This window comes from Episyrphus balteatus, chromosome 3, assembly GCF_945859705.1.
Source record: "Episyrphus balteatus chromosome 3, idEpiBalt1.1, whole genome shotgun sequence".
Taxonomy (NCBI): Eukaryota; Metazoa; Arthropoda; class Insecta; order Diptera; family Syrphidae; genus Episyrphus; species Episyrphus balteatus.
Genome location: NC_079136.1, coordinates 111,990,872 through 112,008,359, shown reverse-complemented (window position 1 = coordinate 112,008,359; position 17,488 = coordinate 111,990,872). Strand labels below are relative to the sequence as shown.

General features: G+C 30.1%; 1 protein-coding gene across 2 annotated transcripts; it reads left to right on the top strand.

Annotated features, from left to right (window-relative positions):
* Positions 1-5,352: 5,352 nt before the first annotated feature.
* On the top strand, positions 5,353-12,733 carry LOC129914183 (brain-specific homeobox protein). 2 transcript variants are annotated; one of them, XM_055993311.1, is made up of 4 exons: positions 5,353-5,829; positions 10,907-11,136; positions 11,557-11,859; positions 12,131-12,733. In XM_055993311.1, exons 1-4 carry the CDS (start codon positions 5,498-5,500, stop codon positions 12,484-12,486), a joined length of 1,221 nt encoding a protein of 406 aa, XP_055849286.1. In that variant the 5' UTR covers positions 5,353-5,497; the 3' UTR covers positions 12,487-12,733. The 2 variants fall into 2 exon arrangements, with proteins under 2 accessions (XP_055849286.1, XP_055849285.1); XM_055993310.1 differs by having other exon boundaries at positions 11,554-11,859.
* Positions 12,734-17,488: the final 4,755 nt, after the last annotated feature.

Genomic DNA, 17,488 nt, shown 5'->3' with positions numbered 1-17,488 from the left:
ATGGTGGTATGTAGTTATTTAAAAAAAAATTGGAATTTGTAGGCTTAAAAAAAATATTAGTGAAATTTCAAGTCTCTAACTAAATTGTAACCGGCCGGCACATGTTAGAGCGGTTGAAATTTCATATGGGAATAACATGAGATTTCGGACCTTGTCCGGTTAATTTTAAGTTTCAACCAACCAAAATTTGAAATTTTATAAGCTCTAACCTTTTGGTTGTACATGTGGATTTTTTCAGATTTTGATCTGTTATAATTTCGGAGATTCTGTTTTGTAGGGGTAATTGTAGGGGTCGCAACTTAAAACGATGATGATGAATGAATCAAAACAATCATTATTACATGCATATGCAACTACCAGTTTTCTTTATGAGGCACAAAAGCTTGTTGATATTGACCCTATGAAACAACAGAGAAATTTCTGAGATATTCCATAATAAGTTTTTTTAAATACCCACTAGCTCACAAAACTAAATCTTACAATTAGACACCGGTATTCTTCCTAGGGTCTTCATTTCAACTACAAACTGTGTTCCTGCAATGTAAAAGTAGAGAATACCGAAAAGAATACTTTTGTACTTACTGCCTAGTGTTGAGTAAAGTGTCCATGAGTGGAAGAAACTGGCATCAAAGTGTGGAATAAACTTTATGTTATACATTAAAACTAAAACTTGATGAATTGTTGAAGAAAACGGGAACCACATAGTTCAAAGTACAGATTATGACCCCTATTATGACTTTCAAATCAATAGAAAAAATTGGAACTTTATAACTTTTTAATGGTTCATCAAAAAGGCTATTTTTAAATAAAAAGGCTATATTTGTATAAAATTTAACGCTCTACAAAACTGCATTTAAAAAATTAAAAAAAAAACCGACGCGAAAATTAAATTAAAATAATTTTTAGTTGAAAAAATGAATAATTCGAATTAATTGAAGAAATGTAATATGATAGTATTAGGGGTTTGAGAGTTATATAAAAGGATCTGTGAAAACACAACATAGAATACAAATATTCGAACTGTTTGCCAAATTTTTTGAAAAACCTAATAGTTTCGTCAAAAAATTGAAAAAAAATGAAGGAAAAATTACATTTTATATTTTAAAGTTTAATAACTTCGAAACGGGGAAGTTTATCAAAAAAAAACTAATAAAAACTTTTTTGTAGAGCGTTCAATTTTATACAAGAAAATGTTTAAATCTAGGCTTTTTGATGAACCTTTAAAAAGTTATAAAATTCCAAACTCAAAAACACAATCTTTCCCATGTAAATCTTATGGGAAATAGAAATTTGCGATGCGGCGGTACTTAATGTTAATATTAATTACTGAAACTTTAACAGTATTTTTTTTTCGTCATTTCCAACATAATTTTCGGTATTACTTTGAAAAAAAATGTTTTTTTTGAATCAGTCTAATGTGTACACACACTCTTTTTTATCTAATAATTCAAGTGAATAAATAAGCACAATCTTCTGTTTACGAGGAGAGCTAATTAAAATTAATTTTATACCACACCGCCCAGAGTTACCTATTCTTTGTACATTATGCAATCGTAAAGAAAGAGAGAATATTTCTCATAAGTCATAACATACATGTTTTTCATCCAATCTTAAAAGAATTTTGGAGTTCTGTCATTAGATGAGGGGTAGCCCCAAAAATCTTAAAAGGATGGAGAAGCTGGAAAGTGCCTTATAATTTCACAATAAAACATTAAAGTATCAAAATTGCATTGTATCTAAACGAAAATTTCCAAAAGTAAAATGTATAAATTTGTTAAATATAATCAATATTTAAATCTGAATACAAAGTGTATCAGTTTGGTAGACGGGTTTCAGCCATACCAAGATTTCCCTGTTAAAATAAGCAAAATTAATTTATACATTTATAACCTTTTGACAGTCAATCTACATTATAAACGTTATTTCTAAACTGCTGGTTACATTATCAAATTAAAAAAATAAATTAAATAGTACGTACGCCCCAGTGTCATTTTACAAAAAATATATCTGTGTGATTTTGATGTTATCTTTTTTTATTTCTTCGGATTTTTTTGCAAATAAACGTTTATTATTATTAAAATACATAAGGCTGGCCTGGACCCAAAAAAACATTGCCGGTATCAATATTGATTGATAACGATTTTTAACAAGGAAAATAAGCAATTTCGCACAAACCGGTCAAAAGTCCTAATTACAAATTTTATTTTATATTTTTACTTGCATAACTGAGCTACCCCGCCAAGGAAAGGCAGTGCAAAGTTAGACTTTATTTGATACGGAAATTAACTTCTTGAAAACGGATTATTTGGCTGACTTTTAAAGTAATCTATTTTGTTGTGGAATTAAGTTATAAAAATGCTGAAGTACAAGGTATTTATTTAGCATTATGTTACTTTGAGTTCTTTGATTATTTCAATGTTTTATTATGCCAAAAGTATGGTGTACCTACGGGAAAAAAGTATAATTTTTAGGTGTGTGTGTTCTTAATAAATTGGTGTTTTTGTAACAGTTCTGGGCAAGGTCTGGCTGATAATTTTGTGTGTTAGTTAACTATAGGGCTTATAGGTACATATTTGCGAATTAAAAAAACACATGTTTGGGCCAATTATAAAAAAAAGGTTTAACATTTTCTCTTATTTTCTTTATTCTAGCTAATTTATCTGATTTACAATTTTTTTTTAATTCCAAACAAAACATATATGAAAAATTTTGAAAAAAAGCAATGCCAGACTTTTCATTACTTATTTATTATTTACATTTTTTTTTTTTTCAAAAATGTACTTCCTAAATTTGAGCATTTGTTTTTATTAGTTTCTGATAAAAAACACAACCTCTTAAAATTTTTTGTCCAAATACTCCTTAGTGCTCATCTTAAATGATTGTAAAAGTGTTTTAATTCATTGTAAAGACATGACATGCTGAGAAATTATTACTATGGAAAACGCACAAAAATCCTTTTCGTTGAATAGTTGTTTTTTTTTTTATTAGAAAAACGTCAATGCAAAACTTGCAGGGCACAGCTACGTAACTTTTTTTGCAGATATCGTTCATATTATTTGGTTTATAACCTTTTCTTTTTCGTGTTTTACTAGCACACATGATTTATATCATTTTTAAGTACCTACTTTCTTTTATTTTTTTAACTTTGGCATTTATATAAAAAAAAAATGCCTTATTGTGAAGCATATTTTTTTCTTATAAAAATTTAAATTATTTTTGTTGCTTGAATATTTTTTTAAATAATCGGAAATATGTATTTCAATCGAAAAAGTGTTAAAACACGACCATTAATTAATTGTACCTAAAGAAGAAATTCAATTTTGTGAAAAAAATGAGGAAAATTAAATATTCATTCAAAAATCAGAAGAAAATTTTTTTTTAAATTCTATGATATCAAAGTAAAATAAAATGCACATTTGGTTATTAGTATAGGTACTTTCTCCTATGCTAAAATTTGCTTAGAATGTTGAGTCTTTGTATGTATTTCAAATCTATTTTATATTCTAAATCATTTTGAGTTCCAAATGAAGCAGGTACGCCAATTTATTTTTCGTATATCAAAGAATAGAAAAGATTTTTCTTAAGACTGGTTAAATAGGTTTTTTTAAACACTTTTCATTATTAAAAAAATAGAATGCCATTGGTAAGAAATTATTTATGGACACATAAAAGTAATATTCCAAAAAAATTCGTTTACCGGGTTGAAAGTTCAAATAATCCAAAAATATATAGAATGATTTTTTTTGAAATTTTGTTTTTATTCATGAAACATTAAAGAAAACTTAAAAAAAAGGCTTCATTGATTTTAAAAATAACTAAAAATTCTTTGTTTAATATGAAAGAAAATAGAATTTTTAATTTAGAGCTTTTAATACTGAAATCATTTAAAAGATATTTTTGTAATTAAACAAAAAAAAGTTAATTTCACAATTCCCGCCATATTATCGTAACTGACTTTCGTTAACGAGATTGAGGTTACATAAAAAAATCATTATTTTATTGAAGACGTGAAATGCTTGTTTTTGAAAAGCTGTGAACACTTTGATAAATCTTTGATTTGCTCAATAACTACTTTTGGAGATATTTCAAGTAAAGATTTGAACATATTCGATATTTGGTGGTTGAGAACTTTTCTCTTCCTTCGGCTCTTTCTTAAATATTTTAAGCCCGATTAGAGTTTTACAAGATACCATATTTTCCTGTGTCATGGCATTCCAAAAAATTAGACCTTCAAATGTCTTTCTATCTTTCATTACACAAAACAAGTATATTTTGACAAGAATTCCTGCACAATATATACAAAGTTTGTATGAAAATTCTTTAATTACAATTCAGTTTCTATAGAATTAATTTCCACATTGTGTTCAGCTTAAAAGTTCAAGTTTCCATTATATACATAACTACCACGATAAGTAGGTATTCCAATTTCCAATCGATATCCCAGCATATAACCTCTCTTCAAAAGCAAAGGTATTTTAAGCTTTTACCAATTAGCGTGCTCGTCGAACAATAAATTAATTACAATATTAATTATTGTGGTATTAAAATTATTTAAATTAGTCAGAACCCCCGTTGGCAAAAACTTGTACACTTCGAAAGAGACCCATATTTTCGAGAATATGCGCGCACTTATGTGGTTTTCTGGTTGAACACACAACAGCGTTGCTTTTGTTATTATAAAAACTGCGCTGGTGTGGTTCATGAAAATCATGTTAATTTTCCTTCCTGTTTGTAGAGTTAACTTTATGATTGCAACATTAAATGGAATTTTAATTCAGTGCATGTATTTATGTATAAATAAAGAGAATATTTACATAAATATAAATGCATTTTCTCTCAAACTCTTCAAGGGATGCAGCACCAACACACCATCATGTTATTTTTTTGTTTCTTTTCATCAGGATCCTCTTGCGCTATAAAATTTATATGACAACATAATTCATGTAAAATCTCTTAAATGAATTTGTTGAAAACCCACTTAAGTCATTTCGGTTGGTTTTACCAAGTAAATTTCTTCGTATTCGCTCTACCATCAATCCGAATCCTTATATCCTCGAGAAGAAAAGGAGAGGCAGTGAGAGAGGGGCAAAAAAAACAAAGACCCACTTTTGAAAGTACATAAGAAATCCAAGGGGTGTGTTCAGAATTCTCAGAAATTTTGCAACCCCCAGCGATGTGGGCCGGATTGTTTCCATAGCAAAAGCTTCAGCAATAAGGGATGCTAAAATGAAGCTGAACGACATATACAAGGGATGAGAAATGACTGTTTCTCCTCATCTAAGGACGATGACGATGCTGATGATGATGACGATTATGAAATAATTTTCCTGCCTGATGATGATGTTGATGGGTAAATTCAAACTCATTTCAACCGTCAACGAGTGTGGTGTCGCAAAGTCGATAGTCGGTTTGAGTTTTTACGGTTTTTGTCTTCTATATTGAAATCGGCATAAACAAATATCGTTGTTCTTAATATTCTATTGAAAATAAATTAATAATGTCGATACAATTAAGTGATCATAGTAACAATAAACAAGGGACTTTAGTTGCTAAAACACCATTTTCAATCGAACATATTTTGTGTCAAAATAATTTAAATAATAATAATAATACCGTTAATTGTGATACAAAAAGTGCTGCTAGTGTGGAAAAAATCGGTTTAAAAACTTCGGTTGCAGCGGCGGCTATTTTGAGTGGGAAAATTGGTGAAAATGAGAAACCTAAGGAATCTACGCCAACAGCGGCGTCAGTGGCGGGCTCAGGACATCATCAGCACCATCATCACCATCGGGAAGAAGAGGAATACCAAAGGATAATACAAAATCATAGGTATTTTTTAGTTTTTCTTAGAATTAAGAGAAACTTTTTATGTTTCATCGACGAGTTATGACCCACAAACTTGAAGTTATTGTCTTTGTCTGTCTATTTTGCTTTTTTATTTATTATTTTTTTAGTTTACTCCAAATACGTAAGAGATTTAACTTACCAAAGGCATATTAATTTATTTTGGGGACAAAATTACTTTTTTTATAGTCCAAGATTCAATTGCTTATTTTTGGTTTAGAAGTAGGTACCTATACCAAAATCGCAGTTTCAAAAATCTCCGTTCTCAGAATTGAGCAATTCGCTCTAAGACTAGTTTCTTAATTCAGAGTACTTGTAAGTAATACTTGTTGGAGAGAAAAGATAACATACATATTGTGTAACTTAATCCCGAAATTTGGAAATCCAATGAAACAATAAAAAGTTTCCTTATCGAAATAGTGCGTTGTTCTCCCGTCGGAAGTTTTCTTCTCGAGCCTTAATATTGTTTTCTATTCAAAAAAAAAATATATATATTCGGAAGAAGAGTACATAAAATTACAATTTCCGCAGTCAATGCGTAGCCACGAAAAATAAAATGAACTTTTGGTTACGAAAGAAATATTAGTTTTTTCCATTTTTTTAATTTTAATTTAATAAGGTTGTAAGTAATAAGAGGTAAATAAATTTTGAATAAAATGAGTTGAGCCTTTCACGAGATTTACGATAGTAACTGAATTATCATAATATGAACTATAGCTAAAAGCGGCAACCCTATGACTGCGTTACATATAACCCAGTTTTGTTAGAATTCGAAATTAAATGAAGTCTTTGAAAGTTGTAAGAGCTCATACAAAAAAACAAATTTGTTAATTTTTTATTATTAACAAAAATGGTTTCTGAGTTTCAATGAAGCTTAAATTCCGTTTAGAGCAAAATTATATTTTTTCGATGTAATTTTATTTTTGAACAAATGGCCTAATTTTAGTAAAAAAAAAATATAAAAATGTTTGAGTTTTTAAAAATTTTAAAACAGCATTTTTTAAGCTTTTTCCTTAAGATGGTGTAGAAAAACTTATAGCTACTATTGTCGTAATTTGTTGATCGAAGGAAACTAAGATCTAACTGAAAAATATTCAAGACAAAATCAAGTGCATTTTATGGAACTAGTATTTTGTATAACTTTTACAGCTTCTTAATCCTTTTTTTATTGACTTTATGAGTTTCCGAACTGTACCAACATATGTTATTGAAGATTCCTTCCTATTTGTTAACTACTACAGTTTTAGGTTCATTTACTGTTGATGAAGCTGAATTTCTGACTCTAACCTTTTGCTTAAGCTTTTCCCATGTACTTACTCGTATATGGGCCAAGCGCTGCTTGCTGGCCAATCCATAGCGATCGTGTCAATATCAACTTTGCTAAGGAATCCGGAAGTGGCATCGAGCGCTACCGTGCATTAAAACGAATTTTTTAACAATATACCGTGTAGAAGAAATAAAATGTTTCACCAGAACATCCGAGATGTTACCTATCCTAAGTTAAATTTCCTAAACGACCACCAGCAGCCACAAAAATCAGCTCCCCTCTACGAAGGTTCCTCTTACCTGCCTGAGATATTCGTGCAATGTCATACATATATGTTTGTCATCTCTCTCAATACTACACTGCCGACGAATATAGGGGTATTTGACACAAAAAGGTGATCAAAATTATTTTGAGGTATTTTTGTTATGTATGGTAACAAAAATTACACATACGGAACAGTGACCCTCAGTTAGGACGCAAAAATAATCATTAAAACAAATTTAAAGCTGACTAAACAATTATACCAGTTCACCTTTGTTAAGCATTCAATAAATGTCAAAATTTTACATAATTTAAGGGATGCTTAGATTTTGGAGCCATTAAGTAAGTATGAAACGAAAAAGGGCAAAGTATTTTTTACCCACTAACCCATGCAGAAAACAAATGATAAAACAAAATGGCGGAAGTTGACGGAACTTTTTATTTTCTTACCTGATAGAAACAACTACTGCGAAAATAATGTAGTACTAAGTTTTTAGGTACCCAGGCCCAGGGCTAATGTTACCGTTTTGTTAATTTTTCTTTTTCAGCTTTCGTGAAGACTTTTTGAACTCTCACCTTAAATCATCAAAATTAAAAAAAAGAAACTTGTTTAATTGAAGAACATATTTGCTTTAAATAAAGTTATTACACTCTTCAAAATAAAAAAAAAACACAGAAAATCCACCTTATAAAAAAACACCTTTAAACAAAATCGCACAAAAAAAAGTAAGCAAGCACTAACTTTTTACTTAGAATAAAAGTGACGGATTGACATGTTGTTCATTGATGCAGTGCCTATTTATCTTTGACATAACGGTTTAACTTTCATATTATGCTTCATTTTGAATTGCGATATCGTCGGCGGAAAGCAATTGTTCTAAGTCACAAAAAGCAAATTTTACAGCGGACGATTTTTAAGTTTCAAATTGATTGAAAGTGATATTTTTTTGCTCGTCGGTAATTCAGGATATGTTCTTTATAAAGTTTGTTCTTTCCTTTTGAAGAAACTATACGAACTTTCTTCATTAGTAAATACATATGTACTTGTGCATACATACAAACTATTTTAAAAAATTTTTAAATTTAAAATTTTGGGTTTTTAGCCCAATCAAGAATACTCGGGCTCATTTTAAAAAGGCTACTTCCCTGCTTTTATTGTTAATAGTAGAACAATTTTGCTTTTCGCCGGCGATATGTAGGTACAATATAACAAGTTATGCATTCGTAAAAAGAAAGTTGAGATAACATTTTTCCATGTTATACGATGATAGAGAATGTAAAAAAAGTGGGTCCCGGAAGTCCGTCTGTCAGTCTGTTTGTCTCTATAAGGAGCTACAGCTGAAACGGTTGGACCGATTGACTTCAAACTTGGTATGTGGCATTTTATGGAGACTCTCCAGAGTGTTTTTAGAATTAATTGTTTTACACCAAAAATAACGGTACCTTTCATATACTTATTTCGGAATAATTAATTTCTTCGAAAACGGCTCCAATGATTTTCTTAAAAATTGATTTTCCGAAAAAAAAACAATATCAATTTAACATTTTTTAAATATCAAATTAACATTTTTTAAATATCAGCCAAAAATGCTCTATAAAATGTGTTTTATGATATTTAAAATGTTAAAACAATATTTTTATTATCAGGATGATATTTAAATGTCACATTTTGGAAATTTTATATTAATTTCTCATTCCAAATTATTGAAAAATATTAAATAAAAAATGTTTAATGTGTACTAATTTAAAGGCGCTTTGTGTTTTTTCGAAGTAAAATGTATGATTTACTGAGAAAATTTGATCGGCAATAAGATTTTACTTCACATAGTTTGGGAGAAAATAACAAAACAATTGACTATATTTCACCTATAATACAAAAAATAATATCACCACTATTTTGTAAAGAATATTCACTTTCAGTACCTAATGTTTTGAAAAAAGAAAGAAAATGCTTAAAATAATAAAAAGAAAAAGAAAGAAATAGGTTTCATTATAATAAACTAAAACGTAAAATCTAGTCAACATTGATATTTTAATTGTCAAAGTGAAATTTTCACTATCCACCTTAACTTAAAAAAATGTCAAAATGATATTTTAACTGTGAAAGTGAAATTTTCATTATTGACCTGAAATTAAAAAATGTCAAAAGGATATGATAAAATATCAAAATTGATATTTTAAATTTTGATTTTTTTTTTGTTAATCAAATTTTAGAAAACGGGACATTAATTTTTTTTTAATTTTGGTTTAGGTAATATGTGGTTTAGTGATTTCTACAAAATGGCATACTAATTTTATTTTAAAACTTTTTTTCCTAAAAATTGTTTATAAGAAATTAGTTTTTTTAAAAAACGGCTGTAACTATTTTGAACTTTTTTTTCTAAAAATGCATCTTAATATATCAAAAAAAACTGCATACAATTTGATTTCAGATTTATCTAGTTTTATTCCCTTAAAAAACTAATTTTATGTTTTTTTTTTTAATTTTTTTTGTTTTTTTTTGCTTTTATATAGGTACCTACATTTCCCAAATTTCTATAAAAAATCTTATAAATTTAAGCAACTTGAACAAGTTCGTGCGACCCAGTCTTGCATTTTATTTATTTCAGACTTTTAATCCAGTCCAGTTTTTGGCCTTAGCATAAACTCCTCAGTTTTTCTGAACTATATTTGTAAATGTTTGATATGTAAAACTGGCATAGATGCAACTGCTGTTTCCACAACAGCCCAAATGAGATAATTGTTCATATTTTCTCATTTCGAATATCAAATCGTATAGGAATTTCTTGCATTGGACAATCGAAATGAGCTTATTTGCGAAATTTGAGCTGTTCACCACAGGCTATAAAAAAATTATAAAAATATACTTTTTAATTAAATTCATATAAATTGCCTTTTTAATAAATTAAACTTATTAAACTATCTGCACTACATAATTATTTTCGTATTGTAAGAATGGATCAAGAATCTACACAGTTTTTTATTCAGGGTTGTAAAAATATCTATTAAACAAAAAAAATATTTGTTGCAAATAAAAAAAGTTGCATTAAAAAAAATATTTATTGCAACCGAAAAAAATTTGCATTAAATCAAAAATTTTATTGCAACTGAAAAATATTAGCATTAAAAAAATACTCATTGCAATTAAAAAATTTAAAAAATAAAACTGAAAAAGATTTGCATTGAAAATAAAATTTTGCATTGCAAATTAAAATATTTTGCACTAAAAAATTTCTGCATTAAAACAAAAAAAATCTATATATTGTGCATAAGTGTTGTTTGGGAAAATTTTCTCAAAAAAAAAAAACTGGAAATAGTTTTGTCTAAAACTTAACACTTTATAATTTGGAATTAAAAATTGTAGGTACTTAATAGCAAGTTTCGGGTATATGGTTTTTTTAAGAAAAAATAAACTTATTCCAGTTCCAGTGGAAAATGGGTTTTCCGTCGTAAACTGTTTTAAAAACAAAATGTATAACTTATTATTCCTAGGTAACCTAATTCAAATGTTTAATTAAATATATTTAATTTCAGATTTAAAATCTCCGACCGTCTTCCACCACCCCCATCTCAACAGCAACAACAAACCCAACTGCCATCTAACATTCAACCATCCAACTTCAATGGCAATCATCCGCCTAGTTCTGGAATTTTATATCCAAATTCACCATACAGTGATCATGGGTTCCTTCAAATGACACTTGGCTATCTGTCACCATCTTCGGGAGCTTATAAGTCTGTGGATCCATACTTTCTTTCTCAAGGTAAATATAGAACTTGTCGAATGATTTTAAAAACAAAATCTGTTTAGATGTTTGATAAAAAAGTTTCAATTTGGTAGTTACACAAAGGATATTAAGAGCACCTTTAACACTTCTTTTCAAGCACACTTAACTTTTAAAAACTACGATTCCCATGTATCCAGGGAACGACTTTTCTTTTTTCTACTAAAATCTTTTATTGAACGTCCAAACACATTAAACATCCTTTTTAGTGTTAATTAAGTTAAAAAGTATTTTCAAAACAAAATATTCACCATCACGGGGGGCGTTACAACCATAATTTAATCGATTTATCGAAAAGTTTTGCCTTTTTGTTGGTTTTTAATTGAAACACACACAATAACTTTTTCTCTAACCATCGCATCCATTTAATTTATTTTCCATTCATCTATCATTTAGCAGGTCTTTTTGGAGGTGGTCATCTTTTCGGTGGTGCAGGATGTGGTGTCCCAGAACTGGCACTTGGCATTGGAATGGGTGTGAATGCACTTAGACACTGCCGTAGACGTAAGGCACGTACAGTATTCAGTGACCCACAATTGTCAGGTTTGGAAAAACGTTTCGAAGCCCAAAGATATCTTTCGACACCCGAACGAGTAGAACTTGCCACTGCGCTAGGTTTGAGTGAAACGCAAGTCAAGACGTGGTTTCAAAATCGCCGAATGAAACACAAAAAGCAATTGCGTCGCAGGGATGCCAATAATGGTAATGGATACTCAAAACTTTATATTTTCTTAGTAGAACTTTCTAATTGAAAATGGAGAGGGAATTTCTTGAAAGTTACTTCAAATTTTCTTGGCCTTTGAGTTGCCTATGTATTTCATAAATTTCCAAATTCAATTAAGAAAAGTTTACTTTGAAGAAAACCCTCTCTTTCTATGATTTTAATGCATTTTATGCATTTCATTGTCCTGACAACAAAAGGCCAAGACGACATTTTAAATTAATTTGTTCGAATTTTATTATATAATTCCAGAACCCGTTGACTTTTCACGTTCGGAAACGACCGAAAAGACTAGCAACGGCAACAACTCCTCTCATGCAACCACGACAACAGCAGCATCTTCGAATTTGTCTTGTGATTTGGAAAAAGGTTACCCAGGTTATGGCTCGAATACGACGACGTCGTCATCAAGTACTGCAGCTGGCCATCACCATCAACGTTCGCAGCATCATCATCATTTGAAAATGTTGAGGACAATATCAGCCTCGTCGGGTGATAGTCTGTTGATGAGTGGACACCCAGACCAGGACTTGACAAGTGATGACAATTCGGATGATGATGGCAGTGATGTGGATATAGTTGGTGATACAAAGATGTATATGACATAATAGTATAGTTTTCAAGAACAATAATCAAGATGTATATATATAAAATTATGTTAAAATATTATTTATTGAAATTTTGTAAATAAATTATTTATAAAGTCTTTAAGAAATTGAGAGTGTGGATCTAGTCAGAACGTAGTTATAGAAATAAAAGAAAATAATTTCAAATTTAAAACGTATTTAACCTAAACGTATCTTGTGTAAGAAAGTTCAACGAAAACATTGAAAAAAATTAATAATAAATGGTAAATTGAAGCGAATATCTGAGTTTCTTATTTGAGGGACAGTTATTGTAAGAAACAATAGAAATAACTGACCAATGCCATCTTTGGAATCGAATATTCATTGTTGGATCAATAAATTTGTGATCCTTTTTGCCAAGCCGTACGCAGTATTTTGATCAGGGAGAGGCCAACGCATTCGAGAACAAAAGTACCAAAATTCTTGTTTTTTTTTTATATTTACAAACTAGCAATTTATAGGCTATGTGATGTTGGCACCTCTAAATGCTAATTTTTTTTTAAACCTGCTTGATTCGATTGCCCAAGGTTAGCCCAGGATAGCCCAAGATTTTTTTTCGCTAGCCCACCTTTATTTCTAAAATTATAACGGAATTATTTTTTTTTTCACCGCAAAAATCACAAAAAATAATTTTTTTATTCAGTGTAAAAACTGTTGGTTCTGCACTGTGGTTCGTTTGCCCAAGGTAAGTCCAGGATAGCCCAACTCTTATTTCAAAATTATAGAAGAATTAGTTTTTATTCGCCACAAAAAAAAGTACGCATACACCACAGTGACGTTTTTTACTTGCGATATAGGTACTATATATCAAGCTATGCATTCGTACAAAAAAAAAAGTTGAGATAACATTTTTCCATGACATTACGATGGTAGAGAATGCCAAAAAAGTGGGTCCCGGAAGTCCGTCTGTCAGTCTGTCAGTCTGTCAGTCTGTCAGTCTGTCAGTCTGTCAGTCTGTCAGTCTGTCAGTCTTCATTAGAAAATCATTATTAACGGTACCTACCATAGAACCGTTTTTTTCAAATCCGATTATCTCCGAAACTGCTTATTCGATTTCAACAAAACTTTTTGTGAGGAAGCATTTATACAATTTAAATATAAACCAAAAATAAAATTTCCAAAAAAATAATTTTTGGATTAAAAAAAAAAAAAAAATTTTTTTTGAAAAATCAAATTTTCGAAAACGGGACATTGAATTTTTTTGAAATTTTGTTTTTAGATGTTGATTAGTGATTTATACAAAATGGCATACCAATTTTATTTTGAAATATTTTTCCAAAAAATTATTTTTTTTAAAAACGGTTCTAACGATTTTGAAATTTTTTTTTCTAAAAATGCATCTTAACATATCAATCAAAACTGCATACTTTTTTTGGAGGGCAATTTGATTTCAGATTTTATTTTATTTTTTTAAAAAACTAATTTTATTTTTTTTTTCCAAATTTCTATATAAAAAGTCTTAAAAATTTAAGCAACTTTAACTCTAAGATCAAGTTCGTGCGACCCAGTCGTGCATTTTATTTAAATTTATAGTTAGGAACGATTAAATCCGCTGGTGTTTGCATTGCACCTCAAATGTTATTTATTTGACTTAAAACTTTTAGTTGATTGAATGTTGTCCATATAACATTCCTGTTAAGAAGCTTAAGTTGACATTTAACCTTTAAAACCTCAAGATACAAATATTTTTCAAGTGTAAAAATCATTGATTTTTTCGGTTTGCCATATAAGCACCTAGAAAAGCATCATGCTTAGTTAAATACATACATCCAAACATTTTTCAAAAGTAACAATAAATATAAAATGGTGTGAAGTGATTTCTTTTTCAGTACACGAAAAAAACTTTTTTTCAAATAACCAACCTCTTAAAGATCAAAATTAGTGTTTTTCAGTGTAAAAATTGTTCTTTTTAAACTTGTTCTCAATTAACCATTAGTTCAAAAGTTATAACAAGAAAACTTTAAGAGGTTGGTAATTTGAAAAAAGTTTGTTATAACTTTTGAACTTAGGGTGGGCTTACGAAAAAAAGTTATGTAATTTGTAATTGAAAAAAGGTGGAAAAAGAACAATTTTTACACTGAAAAAAACCAATTTTGATTTTTAAGAGGTTGATTTTTACACTTGAAAAATATTTGTTTAGCTTCTAAATAGGAATGTTATATGGACTACATTGAATCAAGTAAAAGTTTCAAGTCAAATAAATAACATTTGAGGCGCAATGCAAACACCAGGGGATTTAATTGTTCTTTAGTATAAATTAATAATCATTTTTATTAAAAAAAAAAAAAACAAAACCGACTTCCATGTATCGAAACTGGGTTTTATGTTTTTTCTCATAGTTTCTATTGCCAGAACTGGACAAAATTGAAGTGGGACCATTTATACAGGGTGTCCCAAAAGTTAACGTCGAAACGAAAACGGTAGATAGAGTAGGTGGTGATAGTTATCAGAAAAATAATAAAAAAAATCGCAGCCATATATTTTGGGAGTTATGGGCATTTGAAAAAAAGTCGAAAAAATGGTCACCCTGTGACGGTTTTTCATGTGCCGTGACTACAAATCTTAATTTTTCTAATTTTTTTCTTTTGTTACGGAACCTTGAATAACCCTGCTATCAAATGCATTCAAAAATTTTAACTCAGCTGCATCAGTTTTAAAGAAAATATGTATTACTTTTTTACCCAACTTAGTACTAAAAAAATTTTACATGACTCTAATTTAATGAGTTTAAAAAAAATGCACTAAGATGTTTCGGCAAGTTGCCTTAAAAGTTGGTTTGTTCAATTCTCTTTTCAAAATGGTACAACATTGTTGGGAATATTCCATAAATAACCAAGATACATTTTTTTTTCTTAAGAAATCCGACTTTTTTTTGAGGTAATTTTTCCATATTATTCAAGTTTTGTACCCTTTCAGAACCTTTCAGAATACAAAAACTTAAATAATATGGAAAAATTACCTAAAAAAAAGTCGGATTTCTTAAGAAAAAAATTTTTATCTCGGTTATTTATGGAATATTCCCAACAATGTTGTACCATTTTGAAAAGAGAATTGAACAAACCAACTTTTAAGGCAACTTGCCGAAACATCGTAGTGCATTTTTTTTACACTACGGCTCATTGAATTAGAGTCATGTAAAATTTTTTAGTACTAAGTTAGGTAAAAAAGTAATATTTTCTTTAAAACTGATGCAGCTGAGTTAAAATTTTTGAATGCATTTGATAGCAGGGTTATTCAAGATACCGTAACAAAAGAAAAAAATTAGAAAAATTAAGATTTGTAGTCACGGCACATGAAAAACCGTCACAGGGTGACCATTTTTTCGACTTTTTTTCAAATGCCCATAACTCCCAAAATATATGGCTGCGATTTTTTTTATTATTTTTCTGATAACTGTCACCACCTACCCTATCTACCGTTTTCGTTTCGACGTTAACTTTTGGGACACCCTGTATATGCGTATTTTTTTTTTGGTGTGGCGAATAAAAACTAATTCTTCTATCCTGGACTAACCTTGGACAAACAAACCACGGTTTTAAGCTAACGATTTTTTCTCAGGAAAAAAATAACAATTTTTTTCATATTCTGAAATGAAAAAGAGTTTTTTGTTGTATCTTTCGAAAAAATAGTGGAAAAATGAAAAAATAAAAAGAGTGTGTGTACACATGTACACGCGACTGAAGTTATACTTCTCATTCAGTGTTATAGTCTCAGCTACCCAATAGTGGTATAATCCGGTTTTTCGATTTTTTCAAAATTCCTAGAAAATCGCGTTTGAAAGTTGGGGTAAAATTTTTTATTGAAAAATCCCCGAATCTTTGAACGCTCCTGGAAGCTAAACCGCTTGAGAACAATTTTTGAGAGTGATGCCAAATGATAGCTTGTGTCATGGGCCTACGCTTCGCACATTGTCAGATTTTTAAAAAATCGACTTCCATGTTAAACCGCCACATCATGCCTATTTTTTCAGAATCGTGCCAATTTTTTTTTTACTTTTAAGTTCTCCCGGCTTGAGAACGCATGGACCTACAGGGATGGGAGTTGTACCCAAATGTAGGTTAGAGTCCCCGCTGCCTTTTTTTTCATTTTCTTCAAAATTCTGAGATATATAGGCGTTGGAAGTTAGGGGCGCTCACTTTCAGCTCAGCTCACTTTCAGCTCACTTTCAGCTCAGCTCAAATGAGCTTGCCACATGCAACTTGCCACACTCAACTTCCCACATACAATTTGCCACATGCAACTGCCACATGCAACTTGTCACATTCAACTTGCCACATGCAACTTGCCACATGTAACTTGCCAAATGCCACATACACTTCCACATATTGGATACTGAATGCCACATGCCTTGTGCTACTTGCCACACGCAACATGAATTGGCACCATGTTTCATGCCACATGCAACTTGCCACATGAAACATGTAACTTGCAACGTGCTGTGTGTTTTTTAATTGCCGTATTGCGGCGTACTGCATTTTCAAATACTAAAGTACTGCCTACTCTAGAGGTGAAACGACAGCCCTGCTACCCATGGTGATCGCGTCATAATCCCTTTGACATTTTTGTCAAAAAGTAAATTTTCATACCCACCCTCCCATAAGAAGTATAACTTCAAAAAAGTTGGGCTATCCTGGGCTGACGTTGGGCAAACGAACCACAGTGCATGAAATTTTGAGATAATTCTATTATAATATTTAAGATTCAAAAGATCTTCGATCATAGTTGATCTTAGCCACTTTTTGCAGTCCTCATTGCGCTTATAGTTCTTTCAACCGATCTGGTGTCGCACATTAAAGAAAGACAATTATGATGTGTAAGTTTCGTTGTTGGGAAAAACTTGTCTGCATTTTGCAGAACATCGCATAAGTTGGGTTTTTGAAAATCTTTCAGTAGATAATTTTTTATCTTCACAAAGATTGAACAACAACTCAGGTTCCCCAATAAAACTTTGTAGTCCGGCGTAAAAATCGACACCACTGACCAT

Excerpts from the sequence above, each read along its gene's own strand:
- LOC129914183 (XM_055993310.1), top strand. The coding sequence starts at position 5,498 with ATGTCGATACAATTAAGTGATCATAGTAACAATAAACAAGGGACTTTA. Across the intron at positions 5,830-10,906 it reads AGGATAATACAAAATCATAG|ATTTAAAATCTCCGACCGTC; the intron begins GTATTTTTTAGT and ends ATTTAATTTCAG. Across the intron at positions 11,137-11,553 it reads TCCATACTTTCTTTCTCAAG|CAGGTCTTTTTGGAGGTGGT; the intron begins GTAAATATAGAA and ends TCTATCATTTAG.